This window comes from Vombatus ursinus, unplaced genomic scaffold (genome assembly GCF_900497805.2).
Source record: "Vombatus ursinus unplaced genomic scaffold, bare-nosed wombat genome assembly UNPS02014812.1, whole genome shotgun sequence".
Taxonomy (NCBI): domain Eukaryota; kingdom Metazoa; phylum Chordata; class Mammalia; order Diprotodontia; family Vombatidae; genus Vombatus; species Vombatus ursinus.
The window spans coordinates 74,698,964-74,725,318 of record NW_020954590.1 but is presented as its reverse complement, the minus strand read 5'-3'; the positions used below and the strand labels follow the sequence as shown (position 1 = coordinate 74,725,318).

At 37.9% G+C, this 26,355-nt stretch overlaps 2 protein-coding genes and 1 pseudogene across 4 annotated transcripts in view; 1 reads left to right on the top strand and 2 right to left on the bottom strand.

Annotated features, from left to right (window-relative positions):
- Positions 1-2,088, top strand: part of LOC114054260 (transcription elongation factor A protein 1) — a 37,726-nt gene extending 35,638 nt beyond the window's left edge. For both annotated transcript variants that reach the window (XM_027877441.1, XM_027877442.1), the window contains exon 10: positions 628-2,088. In XM_027877441.1, the coding sequence (XP_027733242.1) occupies positions 628-636 (9 nt within the window). In that variant the 3' untranslated portion in view covers positions 637-2,088. The remainder of the gene's footprint in view (positions 1-627) is intronic.
- A 5,059-nt stretch (positions 2,089-7,147) lies between these two features.
- Positions 7,148-8,444, bottom strand: LOC114053701 (annotated as a pseudogene).
- A 7,930-nt stretch (positions 8,445-16,374) lies between these two features.
- The window catches only part of LOC114054242 (regulator of G-protein signaling 20-like), a 126,395-nt gene continuing 116,414 nt past the window's right edge, over positions 16,375-26,355 (bottom strand). For both annotated transcript variants that reach the window (XM_027877420.1, XM_027877421.1), the window contains 2 exons: positions 21,830-22,064; positions 16,375-16,563 (listed from right to left, as the gene is read on the bottom strand). In XM_027877420.1, coding sequence (XP_027733221.1) covers positions 16,375-16,563; positions 21,830-22,064 — 424 coding nt within the window. The remainder of the gene's footprint in view (positions 16,564-21,829; positions 22,065-26,355) is intronic.

The following is a 26,355-nucleotide window of genomic DNA, read 5'->3' as shown; positions in this document are numbered from 1 at the left end:
TTATGATGAGTTGGATATGATTGAAATGACTGAGCAACAGTTTTTAAACCCTGTTCTGTTTGGTACAGAGATTTTTGTCATCTATGCTTATAAAATTAGTTATCTTCATCATCAGCCTTAGGTTAGAGTTGGGAATGGGATCCTCATGCTACATTTATGCCAAGGGTCTTTAGGGAGATGCTCAAAATGTGTTATATTTGACCACGTATCTAGATTGTCTGATGACTATATGTAATCTTTCAAAGATATATGGTGATTATCCAAAAATCTTAGTGATTGCTCTAGAAATACATACATGAGCCACATTTAAGATTTTGAAGATAAACTTTTTAACATATATTTAGCTTTTGATTTTAATTAAAACTGTCAAGTATTTAAAATTTTGCTATATTAAATATTAACTTAAAATATTTTAAAAATTAATTTACTCATACATTCTTGATTGTATTTCTAAATCAGATGAGACAAGCATCCACAACTACTAATTATCATACATATTCAAAGAGTACAGTATTTCTTCTCAAATATGTATGGCTTTGAAAAACTTTTTTCTTTCATGTAAAAAGTAGATAAGTTTTTGTATTCACAGAGGTCTCACAATTTTTTTTCTTTCTTTTTTTTTTACAGTTTTGTTAAAAGAATGAATTGGGAAGATACATGGACACTTACGCAACAGGATTTTGTAATTAGCTTTAAAAACTAGGCCAAGAATCTAGTTTCCCTGCAAATGAGATTTTTAAAACAGCATACATCCTTTGGGTTAGTTTTTTGTTTTTGACACAACCATCCCTTTCTTAAAAGCCTTCTTATAGTTAGTGGTAAGATCAGATAGTTGTATGGTGTATGTTTAAAACTATTTTTTCATTTTTATAAGTAAGTCAACATTAAACTTTTATCAATTTAAACTTTGGGTAACTTGTTTGTCTTTCGTAACAAATGGAAAATGTACTTTAACTTTTTTACAATCTGAGACATACACAAGAGATTTTTTACTTCTCTGTTAATGTGAAAGTGGAATTTGCATTTGTTTCCATATTGGCATGTTCCTACTTATATTAAGGGAGAAGAAAAATTAGTGTAATTTTAGGTTAACCCAGTGTAGTGTGGTAATGAAATAATATTTGGACAGCTTATCTAGTTTGTAAATACCATATTTGTATTAGCATCTCACTTTGATCATAATGGTTGTTAATAAGCCTCAGTGATTAGATAATCATTTTGCATCTGTGACTAGCTGTGACCAATATCATTTGTTGTATTTCTTAAGTCTGTAAATTACTTGCTCTTAATAGATCTTACTTTTGGAAAATTTACTTTAAGTAGTTTGTTAAAACTCATCAATTGTTTTTTATTTACTAGTTTGACATCAGATTTTTAGATATTGCTGATGAAAAAGGTCATTGTTTGGTAGATTTTCAACTATAGTTTAGACCAATTCTTCACAGGAAGATAGATCAAGGAAAATAATGTTAAACCTCACCAGTTACTGTAGTTTTATTTTGGTGTGTAAAACAATATAATGATGATGATGATGATGATGATGATAATCAGTGACCAAGCTTGAGAAGCCAGTTTACAACATTAAAGCTATGTTCTTCCCATATCTAGGTTGATAGGGTTTTTTCTCCTGAAGTCTATTTTCTGATTATACCTTTTAAAACCACTAAATGCTGTTCAGTGAAACTGGGATACTCTTGTTCAAACTTTTCCTGAAATGGCAGTGCATTTTTCTTTCCATCTTCAAATGCTAAACAGATAACAATAGATAATTTTGGAACAGTCTTGTCACGTTCTTTGTGCCATTCACATCCATTCTGTCCCCCACAAAAATATGCATATGTTACAGATCAATTTGCTATAATTTGGAAAAGTATCTAGAATAACATATTGGTGAACATCTCTTAAAAAATTGGCCTATCCATCCCCAAAATGGCAGATAGAATCTATTGAAGTGAAGAAAAATGTTGACTTTGATTTATAAAAGGAAATTTGAAAAAACATCTAAAAAACATTAAGTTAATAGAAATCTCATGTAACTTAAAGTGTTAAATTTTTAAACAACTCAATAAAGGTCTTTTTATGAACTTATTTGATAGTACATCTTATTTTGCATTTTATTTATATATTGATCCTTTCTTTAAATATCTTTTAGTTATAGGAATTAATGCCTTTTTTCTCCCCTTCATATTTTTGGACTTTGGAAGTGTCAATTTGAAATGCAGCCTAATTTTATTTGAAGACTGCTAGTACTAAAATTAATTGAAGTCCTTGGAAATGTTGATAATTGTGTATGAGGTAATGGAACAAAGCAAGTTTCTTGTTCTCAGGTTGCTCTTGGAGGAAGGCAGAAATGGAGGGAGTGTTTCAAGATAGTACCATAGGAGAGTATATTTATGTGTGTGTGTCTTCCAGTAAAGTCATCATCCACTGCCTCATGGTGTGTGTGTTTTTGACGCCTGTTGCAACAGAGCATAAGCTCAGGCAAGTTCTACCAAGCTGGAAAGTTTTAGGATATGAATCCAGTGATAGACTTTGCAGCCAAGGATCAATGTAGATAAATTTGGATAAGTCAATCACCAGGTTGGCTACAGTGTGATGAAATTTTTGCCCGTCACAACTCCCAAAGACCATATGCTAAAGCAAAGAAGAATTAATTGTCTATGTTGATGGAGTAAGTACCTACACTGGCAAAACCACAGGTCCTTGAAATAAGTGTATTTGTATGTGTGCATGGGCTATATATTTCAATTGTGTGTGCATGTATATACACAAACATTCACAAAAGGCAGTGTCTCTCGTGGATAGAGAGCTGGTCTTGGAAATCAGAAAACCAGTGGTTCAAATTCTTCCTTCAGCCATTCTGGCCGTGTGATCATGGGCAAGTCACTTAACCTCATGACCCAGGCAAATTTCTAAGATCTGGAATGAACAGTCTCACTTCCTAAAGCTATAAAATGATGTGAATGTTACTGAAAAAAATATTTAATGTTGAAAGAAATTGACTTAGAAAGTTGGTAAGAAAACTTGATTCTCACATCTAGTATTGATATATAGATGAATTAGATTAGGCAGATTAAAGGTTAATAAAAAAACAAAGGCAGAGCTCAAAATTAGGTCTTTGGGTGCATTATTTTATTGGGGTAAAATTTTTATGATATGGAAGAGTTTCAACTAGTATAAGTCACAACTTCTCTTGTAAACAAGTTAATAATGTGTCTAAATCTTATGTAAGTATAACTTCTAGAAAAGTTAAAGATGTTTTGTAAATTACCAGTAGAGGGTAGTCAAAGATGTAGTAGAGTAAAAATTCCAAATTCATACGGTCTTTTTTTTTTTTTAAATAGAAGTTACTTCTAAAAAATAGACTTAAAGTGTTGTGATTTCAAGAAAGGTATTTTTAAGCAGCAACTTTATTTTTGTTCATATTTAGCCCCAGAAAACTTCATTCAAGAGGAGTTAAACATCTCATTGAGAAATAGTGCTTGTCAGTAGTGTCATTGGCATGGAGTTGCTAGTGAAAGCTGTGATTGAGTCAGAGCCCCAGGGCAATAAAAGCAAAGGACTGATCTTAAAGGTACTGTTTACACAGTAAGTTAAAGAATTACTGACAAGTTCATAGAACTGTTATAATGAGAACTGAATAAAGCAAGAAGAAAAGAGATGTTTGGAGAAAGCTATTCAATGTAGACGAATTTAGCTTACGAAAATACTTAGCTCTACTTATACTGTCCGGTTTTTTGTGAAAGTTTTAGTGACCCTTGGGTGTATTTAGCCACCTATGGCTACATATGCCATTTATCAGGACATAAACAGATGTTTCTTAAGAAAACTTTTAGGTTCTATAGCAGTACAAAGTAGCAAAACTGCTCTGACCTAGGTGCTTGACAGTAATGACAGTAATGACAGGCTATTAAGATATACTGTCAGTAAATTAGTCAGTATAGGGAGTAGCAAAATGAGTTTTGATATGTGTGTGCAAATGATTTTATTTGAAATTTTTTTATTTTAATAGAGAAGCTAAAAAATTGCTCCAAATAATTTTTAACCCACATTCTTTTTGTTTGGAGAGAAATTATGAAATGTCTTTCCCACCATCTATTCTAAGAACCTAAAAACAAAAGCTACAAAGTTTCTCACCTTATAGGCTATTTAGGAATACTAATGACAAATTTAAAAGGAGAAAACTTAAGGAATCTTAGAAATCTGTAGGTTAGATATAAATTTTCTTTATCTTATCCAGAACGAATAACTGATGAATTAATTACTTCAAATTAGATTATGAACTCAGTACCAGATTTATATATGTCATGCTGGACAAAGGTCTCTGACCTAGGAAATGTAATGTAAAGCAGCTCCCATGTAGTCAGACATAAAGAGAAATGCACATCAAAATTCACATTGGCCAAATATATAAATAAAACAAAAAGATGTGTTTATGGCAGGGTGATTAATGATAAGGATTATGAGACAAATAATTCATGGAAGATTTGTCTTTCTAGGCTCCTGAATTTCTTCTGTCTGTGCTCTTCTCTCCACTCAACAACTCTCCAAAAATGTAGGTGTTTTCATAAAATTTCAGAATTGGGAGGCACCTTGAAATTACTTGCACCTGAACAGATTCCCCACTACAAAATCATTGATAAGTGGTTTTCCAGTCCCTGTTTGAAGACCTATATTAAGAAAGAACTTCTTCTCTGAAATAGCTTTTGCCACTTTGGGACAGTTTCAATTTGTTTTCTTAATTCTGCCTTTTTATAACTTGTTTCTGTAACTCATTACTTCTAGTTATACCTCTGGGGCCAAATAGTACAAATAATCCCTTTTCCACCTGATGAGGCTTTAAATACTTGAACTTAGTTATCATGTCTTCTCTAAGTCATCTCTGGGCTCTGATGGCATGGTCTCTAGCCCTTTCACTTTCCTGGTTGCTCTTCTCAAGCATTCCAGTTTGTTTCTGTTCTTTCTAAAACATGGTGCCCAGAATCGAATACAATTCCAGATGTAGGATTATAACTTCCTTCATTCTGAACACAAATCTTCTGTTAGTGAACCCTGTGATATACATTAGGTTTTTTTTCCCCTACTTTGTTGTGCTATTGACATACTGATCGTGCAGTCCACTAAAACCTCTGGATCTTTTAAAAACATTTATCTGCTTATGTCTTTCACTATTTGTGCAGGTAATCTTTAGAACATAAGCAAAGGGCATTATCTTGTTGAGTTCAGTGCGTCCTAGGTTCTTGACATCTTTTTGGAGCTGTCTTTCCTAGCATTATATCACAGTTTGATAAGCATACTGTCATCTATGCCTTTATCTGCTCCATTTTTTGTATTGTATTCCCTATTAGAATGTAAGATCAACCACTGAGGATCAGAGACTGCTTTTTTTTTTACTTCTGTTTCTATCCCTAGTGAGAGATAGTAGTAATTTACATATAAATGCTGAACAGATTGAGAATTTTTTGAATTTTTAATTTATTGATGAAGCCTGTAGTTACCAACCTTTCTGAAGCATCTACATTTGGTATAAGTAATCTGAGTAGTTTTTTTTTTCTCTATAGCAAGTATCAATGTAGTCTGGGTTAAATTAGCTTGAAAGTTTTTTCATTATTTATATGTTTTATATTGTTATTAGAGCGTTGAAAAGGACTTTTATACTACTAGGTGCCTGATTCTTTAGGTCTTTGATAAAACCTTTTGTATCAATTTTTGAAGTTTTGGGAAATGCTCCCATTGGATTTATATTGGATTTATGTGATCGTGGAATATAATGAGACCTTCCATTACTCTAAGACAGAATGATGCTGTTTTTAATTTGTAAATCTGCTTCTATATCTTGTTTCAGTCATGACTCTATACGGAAGGAAAGAAGCATTTATTAAGTGCTTTCTGTGTCAATCACTTTACAAATATCTTTTTTGATCCTTACAACAACCCTGTGAGGTAGGTGCTATTGTCCATCCCCATTTTACAGTTAAGGAAACTGAGACAGAAAGTTAAGGGACTTGCCCAAGGTTACACAGTTAAATGTCTGAAGCTAGATTTGGATTCAGGTCTTCCTGACTCCATACCTAATGTACTATTCACTGTGTCACCTAGGAGTGGTGCTTAATCTGTAGAGTTTCCTATTGGTAAATTTTTGTTCTCTGATAAATTTTATGCCATCCCTTAAGGATTTCAACATTGGGGTTGTCTTGGCAGGACATAAAGATGTGGTTTGCAAATTCATTATTTACTTTGCTTTGTCTTTCTACTGGAACATTCTTAATCCTCACAACTTAGTTTTCTTATGTATTAGCTGAAACCTTTCTATATGACAAGATTTGTCATCTTGAGTTCAAGTGAAGTATGTGTGAAATAAAGAATTTCTGTAACAATTAATAATAGCTAATGTTTATATAGTGCTTAGTATGCACCAGGCACTATGTTTAGCACTTTACAAATATTATCTCATTTGATCTTCATAACAACCCTTACGAGATGGATGCTATTTATCCCTATTTTGAAGATGAAACTGAGGCAAACAGCTTTAGTGACTTGCCTAGGGTCACATAGCTAGTAAGTTTCTGAGGCTGAATTTGAATTCAGGTCTTCTTGACTCCATGCCTGGTTCCTTATCCCTGCTGTGTCACCTAGCTTATCCTAGGTGCAATGTTGGATCATATGGGATACTTGTGAAGGTTCCCAGAAAACCTCTCAATGCTGCTTCTAACCAATAAAAATTAGTAAAATTTCTTTTCTTTACTTACTAGTGGTATAACTTCACCTGAACTTCCTATTAGCTGGATGCTGTACTGCATCTTGCATTTTATGGCCAGCTCCTCTGTATGATCAAAACCATATAGGATACCATCTTCATCTTTTAATTCTAAATTCACTTGATTATAAATTTCCTTGTCGAAAATTGTTAGGCTGTGAATTTTCAAAATAAAGGAAAAGGTTTGTCCACTACTTGAGGTCTGTGCATGTCAAAACTTTAAGAACATTCCCTACATTCCCCACTTTCAAAGTACAAAAAAAATGTCCTATGTTGTCTCCCCCTGGTTAGCACTTTTTTTTTACCTGTATTCAGTTTCATTTAATGACTGGTACCTCCTTGCAGAGTTGGAAGCAGGCAGAGAAGTGGTAGCAGGGAGGATGTTCACTGCTAGATCTTGTCCTGATTGAAGGGTTTGCCCATGTGCTGGGCGGCCCCCTCCCAGGAGAAATACTCTCGGACCATGGTCTGGGCCTCCTCACTGCCAGGATCCAGCTTATGCCATGTTAGGACTCATGATTGACCTGCCAGTCTGGACTTAATGGGAAGGCAAGTTCCTGGCCCCATAAAATCCAGACTCCAGAAATGGCGCTGCTACTGTTGGTGCCAAAAAGGATGACACTGGCAAAGGTGTCCTTCCTCAGCTTGTCAGGCACTGGAACATTCCAGTGATGAGGTTGCAGCTTGTGAAGGTCTGGAGGAGCTCCTGGGGGAAAAGGTACTCAGTGTACCACAGAGACCAGCCATCATGGTCAAAGTGCTCCCAGAAGTACAGCAGGACCACCATCAGTGTCCTCGTTGGAGTACTTTAGCTTAAACTTATCCCACGAAAAGGTACTCTTGGGCAGGTGGGCAAAGGAGTCCTTGGCCTTGGGTTCTGCAGCCAGAGCCTGGTCACACTTGTCCATCTACTCCTCGGGGCAGGAGACTGCAGCTGCCTTCTTCTCTTCCTTCTGCTCAGCCTGAGCCTTCTGTTTCTCTTCTCACTGTCCCTTCTCTTTTCTTGGGGCCTTCTGCTTAAGCTGAGACTCTGCAAACTTTTTAGCATCAAACTGCCATCTTCTCACAGAGCCTCACCTCTCCCAACACCGCTCGGAACTGGGGCTGGTGGATGCGAGTGAGGAACCAGTGGTTGGTGTTGGGAAAGGCCTGATGGAAAGATGACTCCAGGACCTGCTTATGGAGCCACAAGAGGGTGCACACTGTGATGTCAGCCAGAGTCACATGCTCCCCCAACCAGGAAAGTCGTGAGTCTTTAGATGGGCATCCGGCAGTCCCAGTATTCACCTCATCTCTTTTGCATTCTCTGTGACCTGTTTGTTGTGGTGTATGATGTCGAGAGTGGGAGACACCCAGGTACTGGCTGGAGGAACAGTGTCACTGTCAGCAAAGCTCACCCACTGGATCACCTGGGCAGCTGCCTCTGGAGTAGAGCCTTGAAGGTCATCGTTACATAGTGTGTGATGGCGTTGCTTTCAAACACACAGAACCCATCATCACCCTCAAATGCTGGAACCTTGCCCGCAGGAAACTTTCGGAGGAAATCGGAGATGCAGTTGGTCTGACTAAAGCGGAAGTGGGGAGGTGTGGACAGCACATGGATCTGGGCCCCACTGTACTGTGCAGCAATGAGGGCCTTGAAGGCCTGCCAGTTTTCAGGTTATGTGTACAGGGTCCCAGTTGCCATGGTGATTCCGCAGAAAAAACCCTAGTTAGCACTTTAATGAGATTGCCCATGCTAGCAAACCCTTAAAATGAATTCAATATTTTTTGTTGACAAAACAACTAAAAGAGAACAGGAATCTGGACTTTCTTGGATGTTGAAGTCTTTAAATTTTACAGAGGAAACTACTCTGAAATCATGTCCTTTTTTAAAAAATTTAATTTTTATTTTCTGTTCCAAATTCTCTCTTTCCCACTTCCCCCTCCTCAGCTGTTGAGAAAGCAAGAAAAACAAAACCCTTAAAAATATGTATAGTCATGTAAATCAAATTCCTGCATTAGCCCTATATCCCCTCCCCCATAAAAAAGAGAGAGAAAGAAAGAAGGAAAATATGCCTCAATCTTCTCTATTCATCATCAGCTCTATATCTGGAAGTCAGTTTTTGGTGACAGCGAGCACTGAATTTATTTTTTAAAATTTTACTAATTTATAAAACTCATTACTGTTGTAATCAAAAAATCTTAACATCTGAGAGGTCGTCTAGTTCAATACCTGATGCATGCATATGCACTACAGCCTCATAAACAAATGGCTATTCAGTTTTTGCATGAAGAATTTATCCCATTATGATCCAACCCATTCTATTTCTGCATAGATCTAATTGTTAGGAAGTTTTTCTTTATATTGAGTTGAAGTCTGTCTTCCTGTGCCTTCTATCCACTATGTGGTCAATCAAAACATGAAATACTTCCATATGAGAATATTTGAAGACCCCTGCTAAGTTTTCTGTATCGCAGAACTATAGAATCTAATATTTGAAAGGAACCTCAGGAACTCTAGTCCTACCCAAACATGAAAGTCCAGCCTGCAATGTACCTGACAAGTGATTGCTCAGCTATTGCTGGGAGATCTCCATTCAGGAGAAAACTGCCTCACAAAACAGTCTATTGCTTCTGTAGAACTCTCACTAGGAAGCAGGTTTTCTGTATATCAAGCCTTAACTTGTCTCTCTCCGTTTACCCCTGCTTTAAGTTCTGCTCTTTGGGACTGAACAAACAAATGCAATCCTACTTTCCTGAGATAGTCCTTCAAATACTTGAAGACAATCAATATAGTTCACCCATCCCATACCTATTTTCTCTAGGCTAAATGTCCCTCCCTGATTTATTGATGACATGGTTTCTTTATAATCCTATTTGTCCTCATCTAGGACCACTATAGTTTGTTAGACCTTGAAAAAGATATTTTTGATGATTCCACATTCATGGTGTTCCAACCCTAAGGTTTTTATGGAAGTGAATTATGAATTGTTGGAATAGCTTTTATGTGAAGAGTTGTAAAGGAAAAGAAAGATTTAAACTTGGAGTTTGTGGGACTACTTATTGTCTACTCCTCACATCAATTAACCCTTACCAAAAAAAAAAAAAAAGTGGGAATTTATTGGCAATTAAAATGATGAGGTAGCATTATTGGGAGGAGAGCGGATGCCCATTAATGGCCTTCACAGCCACCTGGCTTCTCACCTGGACTTAATCATTGTCTCCAGAAACTAATGTTCCTGCCAGATCACATCAACTCTGAAACTCATACTTCCTTAGTACCCCATGCGCCTTGGGTGGATGTTGGAGACCCAGATTTTCTGTTGAAGGATGAGATGTGGGGTAAGTGCCTCATCCTCATTTCTCACTTGGCTACTGGACTTCATCATGCACCTGGTACCTAACTTCTTCCCTCCCCTCACTTGCTTTTCAGATTCTTTTTCTGTGTTGTCTTCCCCATTTATATTGTGAGCTCCCTGAGGGCAGGGACTGTGTTTTGCCTTTCTTTGTATTCCCAACTCTTAGCATAGTGCCTGGTACATAGCAGGTGCTTAATAAATGTTTATTGTCTACTGACCAACAATAAAAATTTGATAAGTCCTATTCAGGCATCATCAATAACAGTCTCTTCTATTTTCAGTTTAAAAGTCTAATTAATTCATGTACAAGGAATTAAGAATACCCTGGCAGTTGCCTTGTCCTCAAGAATGGACTTAACGTGATTCTGTGGAGAGATAAATGACAACAATGATCTTTTCATTAGGAGTTTGTACAGCCATATTGAAAAGCTGCTGCTAAGTGAGGTTGTGATATTTCAACAGGCAGTGGTGACCCTATAATGCTAGGAGTAAATCATTTGGGCTTTTCATGAAACCTTGCTAGGGCATACAGGTAAGAACCAGGTGAAAGAAGCCCTCTGCCACTTATACTGGTAACCAGTTTGGACATGTGATGTTTGACACATGTTGGGCTGTGAAAAATGTCCATGTACATAGTACATCTACTACCCTGTTGAAAGCCATAAGACCAACTCTTGCTTGCCTTATAATCCTAGTTGTCCTCTGCATCCCAGACAATTTGATACTTCCTAAAAATGTAGCCTTTTCATGTTCTTGCAGTGTAGACCATATCAGATACGAACCAAAGTTTGTGGAAAAATTCTGGAAGGGATGTTCCCCTGTAAGTAGACCAAATGGACCCATATAAAGGGCCAATAAATAGAAAAAAAAACCCGTTTGTATGTTGCTGTACCGTATATCTAAAGCAGGACTGGGTACGATACTTGTCTGTCAAGAAATTTGTTCTGTTTAGAAGTTGTTCCAGGTTTGTAGCAGGAAATTACATTTATCGGTAGGATTTCATGCAACTCAACAGGCCAAGGTCTGGCTAATTTCTTACCTAGCCTTAATCACTGAATGGGTGTTACCTCAGACAAACAGACTTGGGAAAGACCTTAGCTTTAAAAGCTCAAGGACTCTCACCTCATCCAGGGCCATCTCCAGTCGTCCTAATCTATATCTTGCCACTAGACCCAGATGGCTCCAGAGGAGAAAGGCTGGTGACTTTGCACAGCCCTCCCTCACTTAAATCCAATTCATTTGCATGTCGTGGCATCACCTTCCTGATGCCATGGTCCTCTTCAAGAATGAAGGACAAGCAACAACAACCCAGCCTTAAATCACTGAATGGGTATTGCCACAGACAGATTGAGACCTGGGAAAGACCTTAGCCCGAAGTCAAGGTCTCCCACTGCATCTGGGGCCACCTCCAGTCGTCCTGACCTATGTCTTGCTGCTGGACTCAGATGACTGTGTGCAACCCTGCCTCACTTAAATCCAGTTCAAGACATCACCCTCCTTATGTCATTGGACCTCTTGAGAACAAAAGGACAAACAACAACAAGAAGGATCTTAAGTGTATTGGTCTAGGATTTTCTCCTTTGGTCTTCCCTAGAATTTTTTCATTTGCTTTTGCTTTATAGCTTTGGGAGAATAATCAGAAGCTCGTGTACCTGCCATCTGTTTCACCAATGTACATGTAAGTTTTGTATAACATGGGGACCAAAATACAGGGTACATACAAAAGGGGATTTGAGCATTGATGTGTCCTACAGATTTTGGTCTTTGAATCAACCTTCACAAATACTTCAGAGGTCCTATACGTGAATTGTGCAGATTGTGATTTGCATTGATGGAGGGAATGCCCATGTAGATGAAATCCCAAATCCACTGAAGTATCTAAAGTATAGTGCCAATAAACGGGGAATATATGTGTATGCTTCCCTCCCCCTCCCCACATATACTTTACATAGGGCTGGCATTAGAGTGGGGGCTATGAACACCAGCCCCCCCTCACCCTTCATGGCTGCAGTGATTGCTTGTATGGTTAAGATGGTTGTCTCTTGGGAACTGCCTTATTGTACTGGGGAAAATGTGGGTGACTCACTGCTGCAATTTATATGTTCTTAAGGCATTGTGAAGATTGAAGATATATTTTTTCTTTCTTTGTTGGAATATGAGGAAGTTAGCCTTAATAATTTTTAATGTCTCTTCTGTCTTGCCTAGTCCTTTTTTTTTTTTCTATTCAATTTTTTTTTTTTTGGAGGCAATTGAGGTTAAGTGACTTGCCCAGGATCACACAGCTACTAAGTGTCTGAGGCCAGATTTGAACTTGGGTCTTTCCTGATTCCAGGGCTAGTGCTCTATCCACTGCACTGACTAGCTGCCCCTTGCTTAGTCCTTTTAACAAAGGAAGTACATTGAGTGACTTAGGCTGTGTAGTTTGTTGTCACATGGTTCTTTGAATCGTATGAGAAGTGAAATTTCAAGTGTGGTGTCTGAAGCAGACAATTCAGGTTATTAAAGGAAATTAAGGAACCTCCTTTTCTGAAGATCTTGAAGCATAAAAAAGATCCTTTCCTGTTTGTTGATTGTGGTTAGCAGGGAGCAGGGTAATGAGCTAGATGATCTCTGGAGATTTCTCCCAGTGTTGCAGAGGGATGTGACAGTGTTATTATTTTATATTAAATCATTTAAAAAACCCATCTGTGTACTCCTATACTTTAGCTTGTTTACGGTTCTTGTGGATGGAAAATTAAAGTACAGGTGACTGTGCCACAGATGACTTAGCATGTTCCATATCCTCTCCCTTGACACCAGTGAGAGCTTATTATTTTTTTTTCTTAATGGCATCAACTACAAAGATAGGAACACAAATTTCATATCTGATATACTAAACAGCTTAAATATGTTCCCTTGGTGGGCAAGGTCTAAATTCCTTTGAACTCTTTGGGAGGAAAAATACGGCATATTGTTACCAATAGTCCAGTCTTTTCAAATTCCATATTAGCATTCTCTGCCATCCATTATGAATACTACCCCTAGGAATGATTTGGAAGTTTAATTGACTTTTCTTACCAGCAAGCTAGAGGATTGTATTTTTGCCTAAATATATTTTTGATAGACAAAATATTCTACCCTAGTTCTCATTTAGCCTTTTGAAGAAAGTCAAGAAAACTAAAGGCATTGGGGGCAGCCAGTGCAAAGGCTGGAGATGGAGAGAGAGCACTTTGTGAGATGATAGTATGGATGGAACATAAGGTACATGGAGAGGAGTAGCATGGAAGAAGACTGTAAAGATAGGAAGAGGCCAGATTGTAAAGTATTTAAATGCCAAAAGGACTTTATATTTGATCCCAGTGATAGCAGAGAGCCACTGGAGTTTATTGAATAGGGGAATGTCATGGTGAGATCTGTGCCTCAGGAAAATTACTTATGAAAGGACTGAATGGAGGATGTATTTGAGTGGGGAGAGACTTGAGGCAGGAAAACCAATTAGGAGGCTGTTACAATAGTCCACATGAGAGGTGACAATGGCCAGAGCTAAAGTGGTGGTTATGTAAGTGGAGAAAAGGGAACAATATATAAGAAATGATGCAGAGAAAAATAATACTTGGCAACTGATTGGGTAGTTGATTCCACATTGAACACTTTATCCATAATGTCAAAGTAACTCTTTAAAACATCTTGTATTTGGATATCAAAAGCTAAAGAAGTTTAACTTTTAGGCTTCTTATAGCTTATCTTTTATTCTGATCACTAACTTTAGCTTTCCTCTTATCTGTTTATGAGCATTTAAATCCATTGGTTAGAAAGAGATGCTAATGAGACCAGAGCTATGACTTTAATCCCTTAACTAGCAAGTTAGCATAACCAAAAGGAAAAATCATATTCTGTGACCATTAGTCATCCATCTCAAGATCTCATATTACTGATTCCTCTAAGGGATACCTAGTATAGAAGGCAAAAGATTACAGATGGTTCTAATGCACAGACATCACCATTAGTGGGAAAAAAGTTACTAATGGCCAACCAGTAAAATAATTATTATTATGAAGTATGTATGGATAAATTTGTTTCATTCAACTTTTTTCTAGTATGATGTCTAAAACAAGATGCAGAACTCTTTTTGAATACTGGTTTATATTTCTATTGAACGAAACATATTGCTTTAACCTGAAGTGACCCTGAAAGGCATCTAAAAGTATCATTTGTTGCACATATAATTGAATTATTACAAGTGATAATTAGGCTGATATTCAACAAAGTTGTAATAGCATAGTAATAATACTGATAAAATATTTGTTATATAAAGTGTAATAAATGTAGTCATGAAACTCCACTGTAACATTTAATTATAACAATTTTATGATGTTCCTATGAAATAAACTACTCCTCATAACATTGTTTCACTTGGTGTGTTTCTATATTATTATGTCATTATTTACATTGTATAAATATTATATTATCATTTATTCCTCTTTTGCATTTTCTTGCCATTATTTTCTAACTTACTATCTTAGAACTAAGTACTTCTGAAAAATCTTTTTCCCCATTGATCAGGTATGATTCCTTCTTCTGAAAGTGTTTTAATAGGATATGTATACACACACACACACACACACACACACACACACACACACACACACTAATATGCCAGCTTTGCTGTGTTTCCCATATTGTTTAAGCTCACGTCGATCAAAGTACCTTTGTTGCCAGTGGCACATGCAAACCATGTGAATTACCATTCTCTGTCCAAGTAATTGAACAATTCCAAATGATAATTTTCTTTTTTGGTCTAGAACTGTTTTTTTCATCTGTATAGAGAAGTTTCTGTGTGCAGAAGTTGTTCACTGATGTATATTTGCAGCTTTTCTTAAAGAGTTGTTTAGGGGTCCTAAGATATTACTTGACTTCCCCATGTTCACACAGCCAATGTAAGGCTGAGGCAGGACTTATCCACAGGTTTTCCTGACTCCAATAGTCCCACCCCCACTACACTACACAACACTGTTTCTGAAGCATTTCATGTAAAAGAAAAGATAATTATGAATGTCTTTCAGATTCACTGCAAATTAGACAAGATTTTTCTTCAATAGTATTGTAGATATATAAATATTTTCCATGCAGTTCAACAAAGAATTATTCCCATTTACTATGTCAACATTAGTGTCTGTAGGGTAGATTTGTTTTGTTTTCTTTTTGGTTGGCTTTTTGGGAGGCAATCAGGGTTAAGTGACTTGCCCAAGGTCATACTGCCAGTAAGTGTTTGAGGCAGGATTTGAACTCAGATCCTTCTGACTCCAGGGCTAGTGCTCTGGAGGGTAAATTTATAGACTTGGAAGTAAGGAGACTGGAACAGACTTCTAATTTCATTTCAGACTCATTCAGCCAAATCCTTGTGCATACTTATGTATGTAAGAGAAAAAAAAGAAACAATGAGATAAAACCCTTGTGCTTTATTTTTTAGAGTGTGAATGCCCATACTTTGTCTTCACTTTCCAAAATAAAAATAGAAGCAACCTCAGTTGATAACTATTTTTATAAACATGAATACACCATTAACTTAATTCATTCTTTAGCCAAACCTTGATTTAAAAATAACAGTAACTCTTTTGAACAGAAGAGTTTTCTAAGCAGTGTATCTCCAGTCTGTTTTTGCCCACACATTTGAGATTGATCCGTGTTAAGGGAACACTGCTAACATATATTGTATCCTAAGGTGAAGGGAAATACCTTTATAATTAGGGTCCACATCTACTAAAAGATGGCTATAAAATGTTTCAACCTATCCTGTGCCAAGTGGTAATGGCACAAATGTATGCTGCATTCAAAAGTGAGAGTGCCAATGAATGGCAGGAGTTAGCAGATTGCTACTGAACAGCTTTGCTTTTTAGGATGAGAGTAGTCATTCATGTAACTCATACAAAAAGTCTGAATGTTGACCTTTTTTTTTTCTCCAGTGATTGTACCAAGTTAGAATGGAAACCTACAAGAGTAGCCTTTGCCTTTGAGAACATGCTGCTATAATTAAAAGAATAAAAATTATCTTTGCAAAAGGACAAGCCATATTTTCCGTAGTCTCTCTAAAACATCACTAAAGGTGACTGGTGACTACATTTTGGCTTGTGGTTTTAAAGCCCTCTGTAAAAGGAAACAATGTCCATTATTAAAATATGCCTGAGTATTAAGTCAGATGAAGATACTGTCATCTCTAAATTTCTTGTCCTTAGATGTGGCCCACAAGTTTATTGTTGTTGCTTTTGTTAATGTTAATAATAAATACATTTGAAAATCCTATGCTTCAATGGCTTTCTCTGATAAGGACTGAAGTAAGTCCTTATAAAGAGCAGAATTCATAAATCGGGGATATGAGTCTCTGTGCATTAAGGTATAAATTTGAAGTTGTGCATCATCAAATGTATGTTGTGATGGCTCTAGCATGTTCCTGTTGATAACTTCTCTTACTCGGGAATCCAGGCTGACCTGTGGATAGAAACAAATTATGTCAGCATTAGGCTCTGAATTGTTCCATTTGTTTTTTTTTCCTTCTTTTTTTTTTATTTTTAGGCAATTGGGGTTAAGTGACTTGCCCAGGGTCACACAGCTAGTAAGTGTCAAGTGTTTGGTCTGAGGCCAGAGTTGAACTCAGGTCCTCCTGACTTCAGGACCAGTGCTCTATCTACTGCACCACCTAGCTGCCCCTGAATTGTTCCATTTCTTATCCTGTATCCATCTTACCAACTTTCTTTTTGCATTCTCAAGTCCCTTTTGGAATAAAAATAAAGAACTCGTCCTCATTATCTGACAAAACAAAATTTGAAAGCATGTTTGTTATTTTCTTAGAACACACACACACACACACACACACACGGAAAATGTATAGTCAGCATGGCATGGTGGTTAGAGTGCTTGCTGCTTTTAGAGTTGGGAAGATTTGGCCCTGTTAGAGAGCTTGACCTCTAGCTTTGTGACCATGGGTGAAATCATTTTACTTAACCTGTCTGAGACTCAGGAATCTCTTTAATTCATACTTATGAGGTAACAGGCTACCATATGTTGGTAGTGGGAGTTTCCATGCAGAGGAAATCACAGATCCTTGCCATAGTTAAGAAGATAAAATTTTCCTTCTTTTGAAGGCTCTGAACATTTTTCTGGAGTACTGATAATTGGGTTTCTCGCCCTCTGTGCTGCTGTAGAGCAAGAGAGCTGTATGCATAGACTTAATCTACCACTTTCTGAAGCAGTGGGCTGAATATTCATATCCCGAAGCTCATAGGCATAGTTACGCTAAAGGGTAATAGAGCCTGGGGAATTGCTGCCAGTGACTGATGTATTTGGTAGGATCAATGAAACTACCTTCTGTGTTTCCCTGTCATCTGTTAGCTGACAGACTGGAGAATATCATTGTGGATAGAATGCTAGACTTGGAGTCAGGAAGCCCTGGGTCCAAATCCTGCTTTGGATACTTACTTGCTGTGTAACCCTGGGCAACTCACTTGACTTCTCTTAGCTTCACTTTCTTTTCTCCAAAATGAGGGAGTTGGACTTGGCTTCTAAGGACCCTTCTAGATCTAAATCTATGATCCTGTCATCCATTTTCCACTATACAGGCAAGCCAAAGCTACCAAAAGTATATGAAAGTTCCCAGCGTAAGACAAAACTTAAGAAAAAAAATGAGCACTTTTTTCAGTTCTGATGGGTCTGTGCTCAAACACTAGAAGAAATTTATAATAGTAAGTGATCTGTAAAGTAGTATTACATGCATATACTGTATTTTATATGCAATATGTACAAATATAATTAACTTCAAATTATCATTCGATGATTTTCCTATTATTAAAGAAGATCTCTTTCACAGAGATAGTCATCACGGAACACATTTGGCTATACTTCTGTTCAGTAAATAGCCAAGAGACACATTGGAATTTAGGTAGGACACTGAGAGGCTCAAAAGCAACCAGAATGTTGAAGGGACTTAAAAGCCACACAATTATCCTCTATAGGAACTGGGGATGTTAAGCTTGTGTAAGAAAAATTTGGTTGGTGGAGAGGAGTACATAATAGCTCTCTTCATGTGTACAAAGGGTCACGTAGAACAAGGAATTATATTTGTTCTACGTGGCCTTAGAAGGCAGGGTATATACCAGTGGGTGAAAATTACAGGGAAGTAGATTTAGGTACAGTAAATCAACAAGCATTTATTAAGTGTTTGTTGTGTGCTAAATGCTATCAATGTAAATGAGAATGAAACAGTTCCTTCCGTTAAGGAATTGCATTTTAGTGGAAGGATGCAATATATTATTGGTTAAATATCTACAGTGTGTGTGTGTATGTGTGTGTATATATATATATATGTATATGATGTGTGTGTGTATGTGTGTGTGTAAAAACTAGGTGGGGCAGCTAGGTGGCACAGTAGATGAAGCACTGGACCTAGAGTCAGGAAGACCTGAGTTCAAATCCAGCTTCAGACATGTATTAGCTATGTGACCCTGGACAAATCACTTAACCCTGTTTGCCTCAGTCCCTCATCTATAAAACGAACTGGAGAGGGAAATGGCAAACCACTCCAGTATCTTTGCCAAAAAAAAAATCCCAAATGTTGTCACAAAGAGTTAGACAACTAAAATGGCTGAACAACAACATATGCTACACTTACAAATAGATATGTAACATATAATATATACATAGTATATTTAAATATATATGAATGTGTTATGTTTGTGTGTCTGTATAATGATTTGAGAGGGACACTAAGATCAGGTGAAATTAGTGAGAAAAGATTCATGTGAGATGAACTTTCAAGGGAGATAGGGGTTTCAAGAGGAGGAAGAGGAGGAGGGAGAGCATTCCAGGCACGGGAGATAAGTCTGTACAAAGGCAGGTAGGTGAGAGATGGAGATATTGTGGAATGGAATGCCATGTCCTGGGAACAAGCCAGTTTGGCTGCAGTATGGATGAAAGTCATGTGTAATTAACCTAGAAAAAGAAACCAGAGCCATATTGTGGAGGGGTCAGTGTATGGAGACCTCCCTAAGGGTAGCAAGGGCATTAAGAGAGAGTGAGCTCTTTGTGAGAGATCTTCTGTCAGAGACTTTCACACTTATCTAGGATACTGCGAAGGAGATTCTCTTTTCCACTCTCGATTGGATTATGTGACCCCTGAGGTCCCTTCCAAATCTGTAGATTTTATGATACCAGGATGCATTATAGAAATCACCTGTCATCACAAAACATTTATTTGAATCCTGGCTCACACATTTACTAGTTGTGTGATCATAAGCCAATTAGTTGGCTGAGCTTCAGTTTCCTTATTGATGAAAATGAAGATAATAAAAGATAAAAAATAAATAAATGATAATGAAAATACCTATGCCACAGACTTGTAAGAATAGTGCTTTATAAAACTTAAATGCAACGTACATGTGAATTGTCATTATTATAATAAAGTATGTATCTTGGGAATCGAGGCCCTTGTTTGAGATCTCCCGGGCAAGGCGGCCTCCTCATTCCTACAATTAATGAGGATAATGAAGAGAAGACCCTGGATCTAGCATTGATGAAATCTTCTTAATTAGGTATGAAACTGTTTTGCCCTAGGTACTAATTGACCCACTGACACCATATTAAGGATAACTGAGTATATGTAGCTAATTAGGCACCTAAGCTACACAGTTAAACTTGGCCTTTAAAAGGAAAGCAGACACAGATAGAAACAGAACCAGAGCTAAGATGGCCAAAAAGAAGCCATCTTCCTGCAGTTCCCTGAGCCCCAGAGGTGACAGTTGAAGGAGACAGTATTAGTGCAGGAGACAGTTCAATGGCCAATGGTGGGAGTAGATCCCTGAATCTCTGAAGTGAAAGGAAACTCAGTGTCAAAGTCCTGGGTAGCTAGTTAGCACAGTAGATAGAGGGTTGGACGTGGAGTCAGGAAGATCTAAGGGAGGCAACATGGTACAGTGGGAAAAACACTGCAGGGATCAGAAGACTTGGGTCCAAATCCTGGCCCGGCCACTTACCTGTGTGATGTTGAGTGAGTAGTCTAACCTTTCTGGGCCTGAGTTTTCTCATCTGTAAAGTGAGGATTTTGTATAATATGGCCTCCACGGCCCCTTCCAACTCGAAATCTATGATCTTCTGAAGGCCTGAGATTGAATCTTGCCTCAGACACTTATGAACTGTCTGACCCTGGGCAAGTCACTTAACTACTATTTGCCTCAGTTTTCTCATCTGTAAAATGGGGATAATGATAGCACCTACTCCCAGGGTTGTTGTGAGGATCAAATGAAAAAAAGTTGTAAATTGCTTTGCAAACTTTAAAGTATCAGGTAGGTAGTGTGATATAGTGAATGCAGTGTTGGACCTTAAGTCAGGAAAACCTGAGTTCAAATTCTGCCTCAGATACTTATTAACTGTGTCATCCTGGGCTCTTAAGGGCAGGGAGTATTTTATCTTTTCTTTTCTTTTCTTTTCTTTTCTTTTTTTTCTTTTCTTTCTTTCTTTCTTTCTTTCTTTCTTTTGTTCTTTCTTTCTTTCTTTCTTTCTCTTTCTTTCATCCTTCCTTCCTTTCTTTTCTCTTTCACTATATTTGTATTCCCAGAAAACAGCATAGTGTAGTGAGCACTTAATGAAGGCTTGTGATCATTGCCTCAGTTTTCCCATCTACAAAATGGAGAAGAGGGGTTGCACTTGATGATTTCTGAAGCCCTTTCCAACTCTAATTCTGTGATCCTGTATGAGCCTATCTAGCTCAATCCATATGCTAACAGGATTTCTTCTGAAACACACCTGACAAATTGTCATCTATCTGGCCTTTCAAGAGTAAAGGAGAAACCCCTTACCTCCCAATGTAGATCATTTAACTTCTGTAGTATTCTAATTCTTAGGAATTTTTTCCTTACATAGCACCTAATTTGCTGATTTGCACCTTTTTTTCTCTTGCTCCCAGTTCTGCCCCCTGGCTCCAAACAGAAGTCTGATTCTTCTTCCACATTTATCCATTTGGAATTTTTGTAGTATATTGTGTGTTACCTTTCTAGAGTTTTGGGCCAAATGGAGAAATTTTAAGACTTAGAACCCTAGATACAGAGAAAGAGTTCTTGAACAATGTTTAGTTGTTGGATCTAATAGAAGCAATAGCTGAGGACCCACAAGGGACAAAGTCATGATATAGGAAAGCCTTCTGATACTGTGATTCAACGTGGACTGTGCTATTATGTCAGAAAGGGGTTGACTCTAGTGAATTCAAGTGCTTTGCCCTTTTGGAGAAGCTCTCAGCCCTAGGCTTATACTATAAATCTGGAAGACATAGGTCCCTGAGGGAAGATGAAGTACCCTGGGAGATGTGGATCTTTTTTAATCTCTTTAGCAAGTCCAAAAGTTTTCCTCTTGGAATGGGCCTTGGAAAGGGCCCCAACCTTAGAGTAGCACTATAAGTCTGAAGGAGCATATAGGTCCCTTGGGGAGGTCAAGGACCACTGGAAAGGGAAGGAGAAAGAAAGGAAGAAAGAAAGAAGGCAAGGAAGGAAGGGTGGAAGGAAGGAATTAACAAAGGAACAAAGAAAGGAAGAGAAAATTATTTTACTCAGGTCCAAAGACAGAAATTGGACATATCCTCCAGAATACCGGACCTGTAATGTCAGAACAAGAAAAGTGTACATGCCTACACAATTGGAGAGAGTGATGTTATTAAACTGATACCTTTGAGACAGTTAAACTAATAGAAATAGTCTAGGGAATTGTCTCCTACCTCTTTAGGAGAAAGAATGGAAATATAATCTTCATATATCAGCCTTGCCTTCTCTTCTATGACACTTTTGTTGGCCTCCTGTTTCAGTTCCTCACAGGCCATCCAAAAGAGCATATTTTCTTCACTGAATTCTGTTCGGAGGAACTCCCGGAAGATATTTCTTCCTGCTGGAGTGACCATTAACTTGTCAAATGACTGAGCCCAGGCATTCACTTCTTCCAGAGTAGGTGTAGGGCTTAGGAGAGACAATCCAAAAAAAATAGTAGATAGAAAGAGAAATTAATAATTGTTCATCTTAATTCTACTGTTAGAAACAATATTCCCCTCCCTCCTAACAGAAAGAAACTATGTGTACATAGGAAGGAGAAGGCCTATTTAGTATGAATTTTTCTCATCCTTGGGCAATCAATATACTTCAATATGTTATTTCCATAGCATCTGAATGAACTGTTTAGGTAGGGCTAAAATGTCTGCAATCCAAAGCTGCTGGATTATTGCTCAGAAATGGATATTTTGACCATTAACTACTGTCTTCAAAAAATGGGAAAATGAATTTGGTAGTTTTGTATGTTATAATTTTCTAGTTCTATTTTTTCTCATTCATTCTATTTCTCATGTGTTTGTGAGTACAAAGGCTAATAGTATCTTAGTCTCATATTTAAAACAACATTTACTTTTGTTTACACATGAAACCATAATTGTCAACAAACATCATTCTATTGGCTCTCTTGAAACTTTTTTTCAAGATACCTACATTTTAGACTGAATATAGCTGGAATTTGGCAGCTAAGTGGTTCAATGGATAGAATATTGGATTTGTAGTCAGGAAGCCCTGCTTTTGAATCCCTGTCTCAGAAACTTACTAGTTGTGTTATCCTAGGTTATTCTTAACCTCTCCTGTCCTAGCTCCACTTTTCGCATCTGTAGTAGCACCCTACCTAAGGTTGTGATGAGGATCAATGTAAAGTACTATATAAAATAGCTATTACATTTGGTAAGACAGTACAAATTTGCTGCTAAGGAAAAAAATGTTTTCTGCAACGTCTTCATAAAAGTAATTTGTTTGGAAAGCAAATCATTTTTCCCAGCTCAGGACAGCTTAGGAAGATAGACAGAGAGGTCTGTAGATGTTAGGGACAGAGTTTGGCCAGGAACACATCATTTAGCACCCTGGGGCTAAAAGAGAGTGAGACTGGGTACCAGGGCAGAGAAGAGATCCCAAGGGATCCCTGAATTAGTGTGGGGTGCAGGAATAGGTGCCATCTGGCAGCTCCGTGGCTCACTACCCAGATCTGGGTCACAGATCCAGGGCAGAGAGGATGAGAGTGGTCCCACAGGAATTGTTGTTAGTAAGGCCCTAGCTGCATACTGAGCAAGGAATACATTCTGGAAGCAAACAATAGCTGTGTGGCTCTGATCCCAAGAGCAGAATGAAGAATTGTTTCCAGTTTGTAGTCCAGGTATAAACCTGCAATGGAACTTCTAGGACAGAAGTCCCAGATCAGAGGGGAGCCTTCAGTTCACTTGTTCTGAACCCACAGAACCTCCCAGCAGACTAATAGTGGCTGAACCCAGGAGTAGTGTACTGAAACTCCCAACCAGGAACAAGCCAACAGACCCAAACCTGGGTCAGAAACTTGCAGAACTTAGACCAGGGAGGGCAGTGAGTAGATTTCATTCCAGACCACATCACTTTAGGCAGACTGAAAACTTGCAGCTTCCTAAACTGAGCTGTGAAAACAGCAGAAGGATATAAGAGAACAGAAGCTCAGATCAGACTCCTCCCCCTTCCCCCATTCAGACGTGCACAAAGCCCAGAACTAACAAAAAAGTCCAATGTCAAAAAATAGGCTGGAAGAAAGCAAAGTATCATACCATAAAGAGCTATTAAGAGCTATTATAATGACAGGGACACAAACCCAGAAGAAGAAAATGTCTCAAAAATATCTAAGCAAAACCTTAAAAAATAAAAATTAAAAAAAAAGGCAGCTTGGACAGAAGTCCATCAAGAATTTCTAGAAGAATAAAAGCAAGATTTAAAAAAAAGCTGAAAAATCATTTTAAAACAAATGAGAACAGGAAAAATGGGAAAAGAAATGAGAGCAATGGAAGAAATATGTGGAAAAAGTATTAATAGCTAAGAACAAGAAGTACAAAACTTCACCTGAGAAATTAACTCCTTGAAAATTAGACTTGACCAAATAGAAGCCAATGACTCAATGAGACATGAAGAAACAATAGAACAAAGTCAAAAGACTGAAAAAAATAAAAGAAAATATAAGGTACCTCATAACAAAAAACAACTGACCTAGAAAATAGATCAAGAAGAGATAACTTAAGAATCATTGGATGACTTGAAAGTTATGACCAAAAAAGAGCCTAGACATCATATTTCAAATAATCATAAAAAAAGTCCACTACCCAGATCTCTTAGAACTAGAGGGCAGAGTAGAAATGGAAAGAATCCACCACTTACCTTCTGAAAGAAATCCTCCAAATGAAAACTCCCGGGAATATTATAGCCAAAATCTAAAGCTCTTAGGTCAAACAAAAAATACTGCAAGCAGCCAGAAAGAGAGAATTCAAGTACCCAGGAGCCATAGTTAGGATGACATGAGATTTAGCAGTCATCACTTTGAAGGAACAGATAGCTTGGAATATGATATTCCATAAAGTAAAATATCTAAGCTTACAACCAAAATAAACTTATCCAACAAGACTAAATATAATCACATGAGAGAAAAAAATAGATCTTTAATGAAATAAAGGACATCTAAGTTTCCTGATGAAAAGATTGGCACTAAGTAGAATTTTTTTTTTTTAGCAACAAAATTTATTCCAATTTGAAATAGAGAATTTATTTCAGGAGAAAGATATGAAAATCAATTTCCATCAGGTATTTCTGAAATAAGGAGTCAGGGCCTGACATCAGAGCAAACTCCTGCTATCTCACCTAGCTGGAAGCCACACGCACCCACGTGGCTAGTTGGCTGGCACTGGGGCCATTCCTTCTGCCTCGCCCCTCTACCCTTCCCCCACCCCAACACTCACAACGATAGATGCATTTCAAATGACAAGGTTTAAAAAACAGCATCTTATATAGTATCTTTTTAAATAGGTTAATGTTTAAATTGTCTTAAATCAGGATTGTAGAATATACCAGTATTACCAAATAATTTCCACCACATTGGCACTTTTAAAGAATCTCCTGCACTACTATGAGGGGCATTGGCACAACTATACTTTCTGGGAGGGGCATTATGGCAGAGTGGTGTCCCACCCAGCTAAAAGCAAAGCCAACATCGTTGAGAGGCAAAAAGTCAAAAGGTTTGGCTTGGGCAAGAGGAGAAACAAAGAGAAGCTGGCAGAGGTGGACAATCTGGAGCCTTGGGCACTGGATTTTTATGGAATGATGTGGAAAAATAGATTGGCCTCACAGTGGGTCACCTTCCTTCCTGCCTCTCTCCCTGATCAGGTTGGCATGCTAGCAGTAGTGGCCAGCTAAACTGAATGTCCTCAGTAGGGCAAAAGGGCTATTGGGAAGGAATCCAGCAAACAGCAGAAGGTAGGGTTTGGGAAGTGGTCATCTGTTCCCACTCTAGGACTGTCTTTCACATTCCTACTCCTCCCCTCATGCACACTCTCCACCTCCTATTGCCTGGAAAGGAACAGGTGTGTCTGGGTTTGAGTTTGGCACTTTCTGATGAGTGGGCATACTGGAAAATTCATCTCAAACAAGGGGCTGCACCAGCGAGGAAAGAATGTTTACCAACCAATTGGACTTTGGTCTCTAGGATATGCTTGGAGAATCCCCAGAGACACATACTGTCGACCAGAACTAAACACTTACTCCTTTCTTCTCTTGGGTAGCAAGGCCCCCATAAAATTTCCTATTATTTCTCTAGATGGCAAATAGTATTGAAATAACACACAGCATTCCCTACCAGATAAAAATTCATCCAATTCCATCAAGAATCATGAAATCTCTACTGCATCAAAGGGCCCCTCTCTGGAGCCACTCAGGAACCTGAGGGGTTAGGGCAACCTATCCTATTTGCTATCCTTCTACTTTTGGGGTCCTGAGTTTCTTGGTATAGGTCCACCGCTAGCAATGGACCCCATGCCAGCCACTGGTGCAAAAGAGGGCAAAAAGGAATGGGGCTTAGCACCATCTGCTCCCTAAGGAAGCTATTTGGACTCACCCCAAGAAGTTGGGTTTGTTTGGTGTGTGGTTTAGGTTTCTGGTAAAAATCCTCTTATATGATTTCATGCTACAAAAAAGACCTTTTTTGGCATAGACACAAGAGGGAAACTGGCTCCAAGCAGCTAGTCACCCCTAAATAGGATTAAAACTAGACAATCAGGAATGTAGCTCTTGTCTCAGATGCTGGCTTTCTTATCCTTAGACATGAGTCTACCTAACCAGAGGGTCGAGCTCTTCTGGGCAGGCTCTGACAGTGTGCTCCCTCCCACAGTGCTTTCTGAGATACAACATTAATGTCCCTTGCCTCATATATACCAAAAGG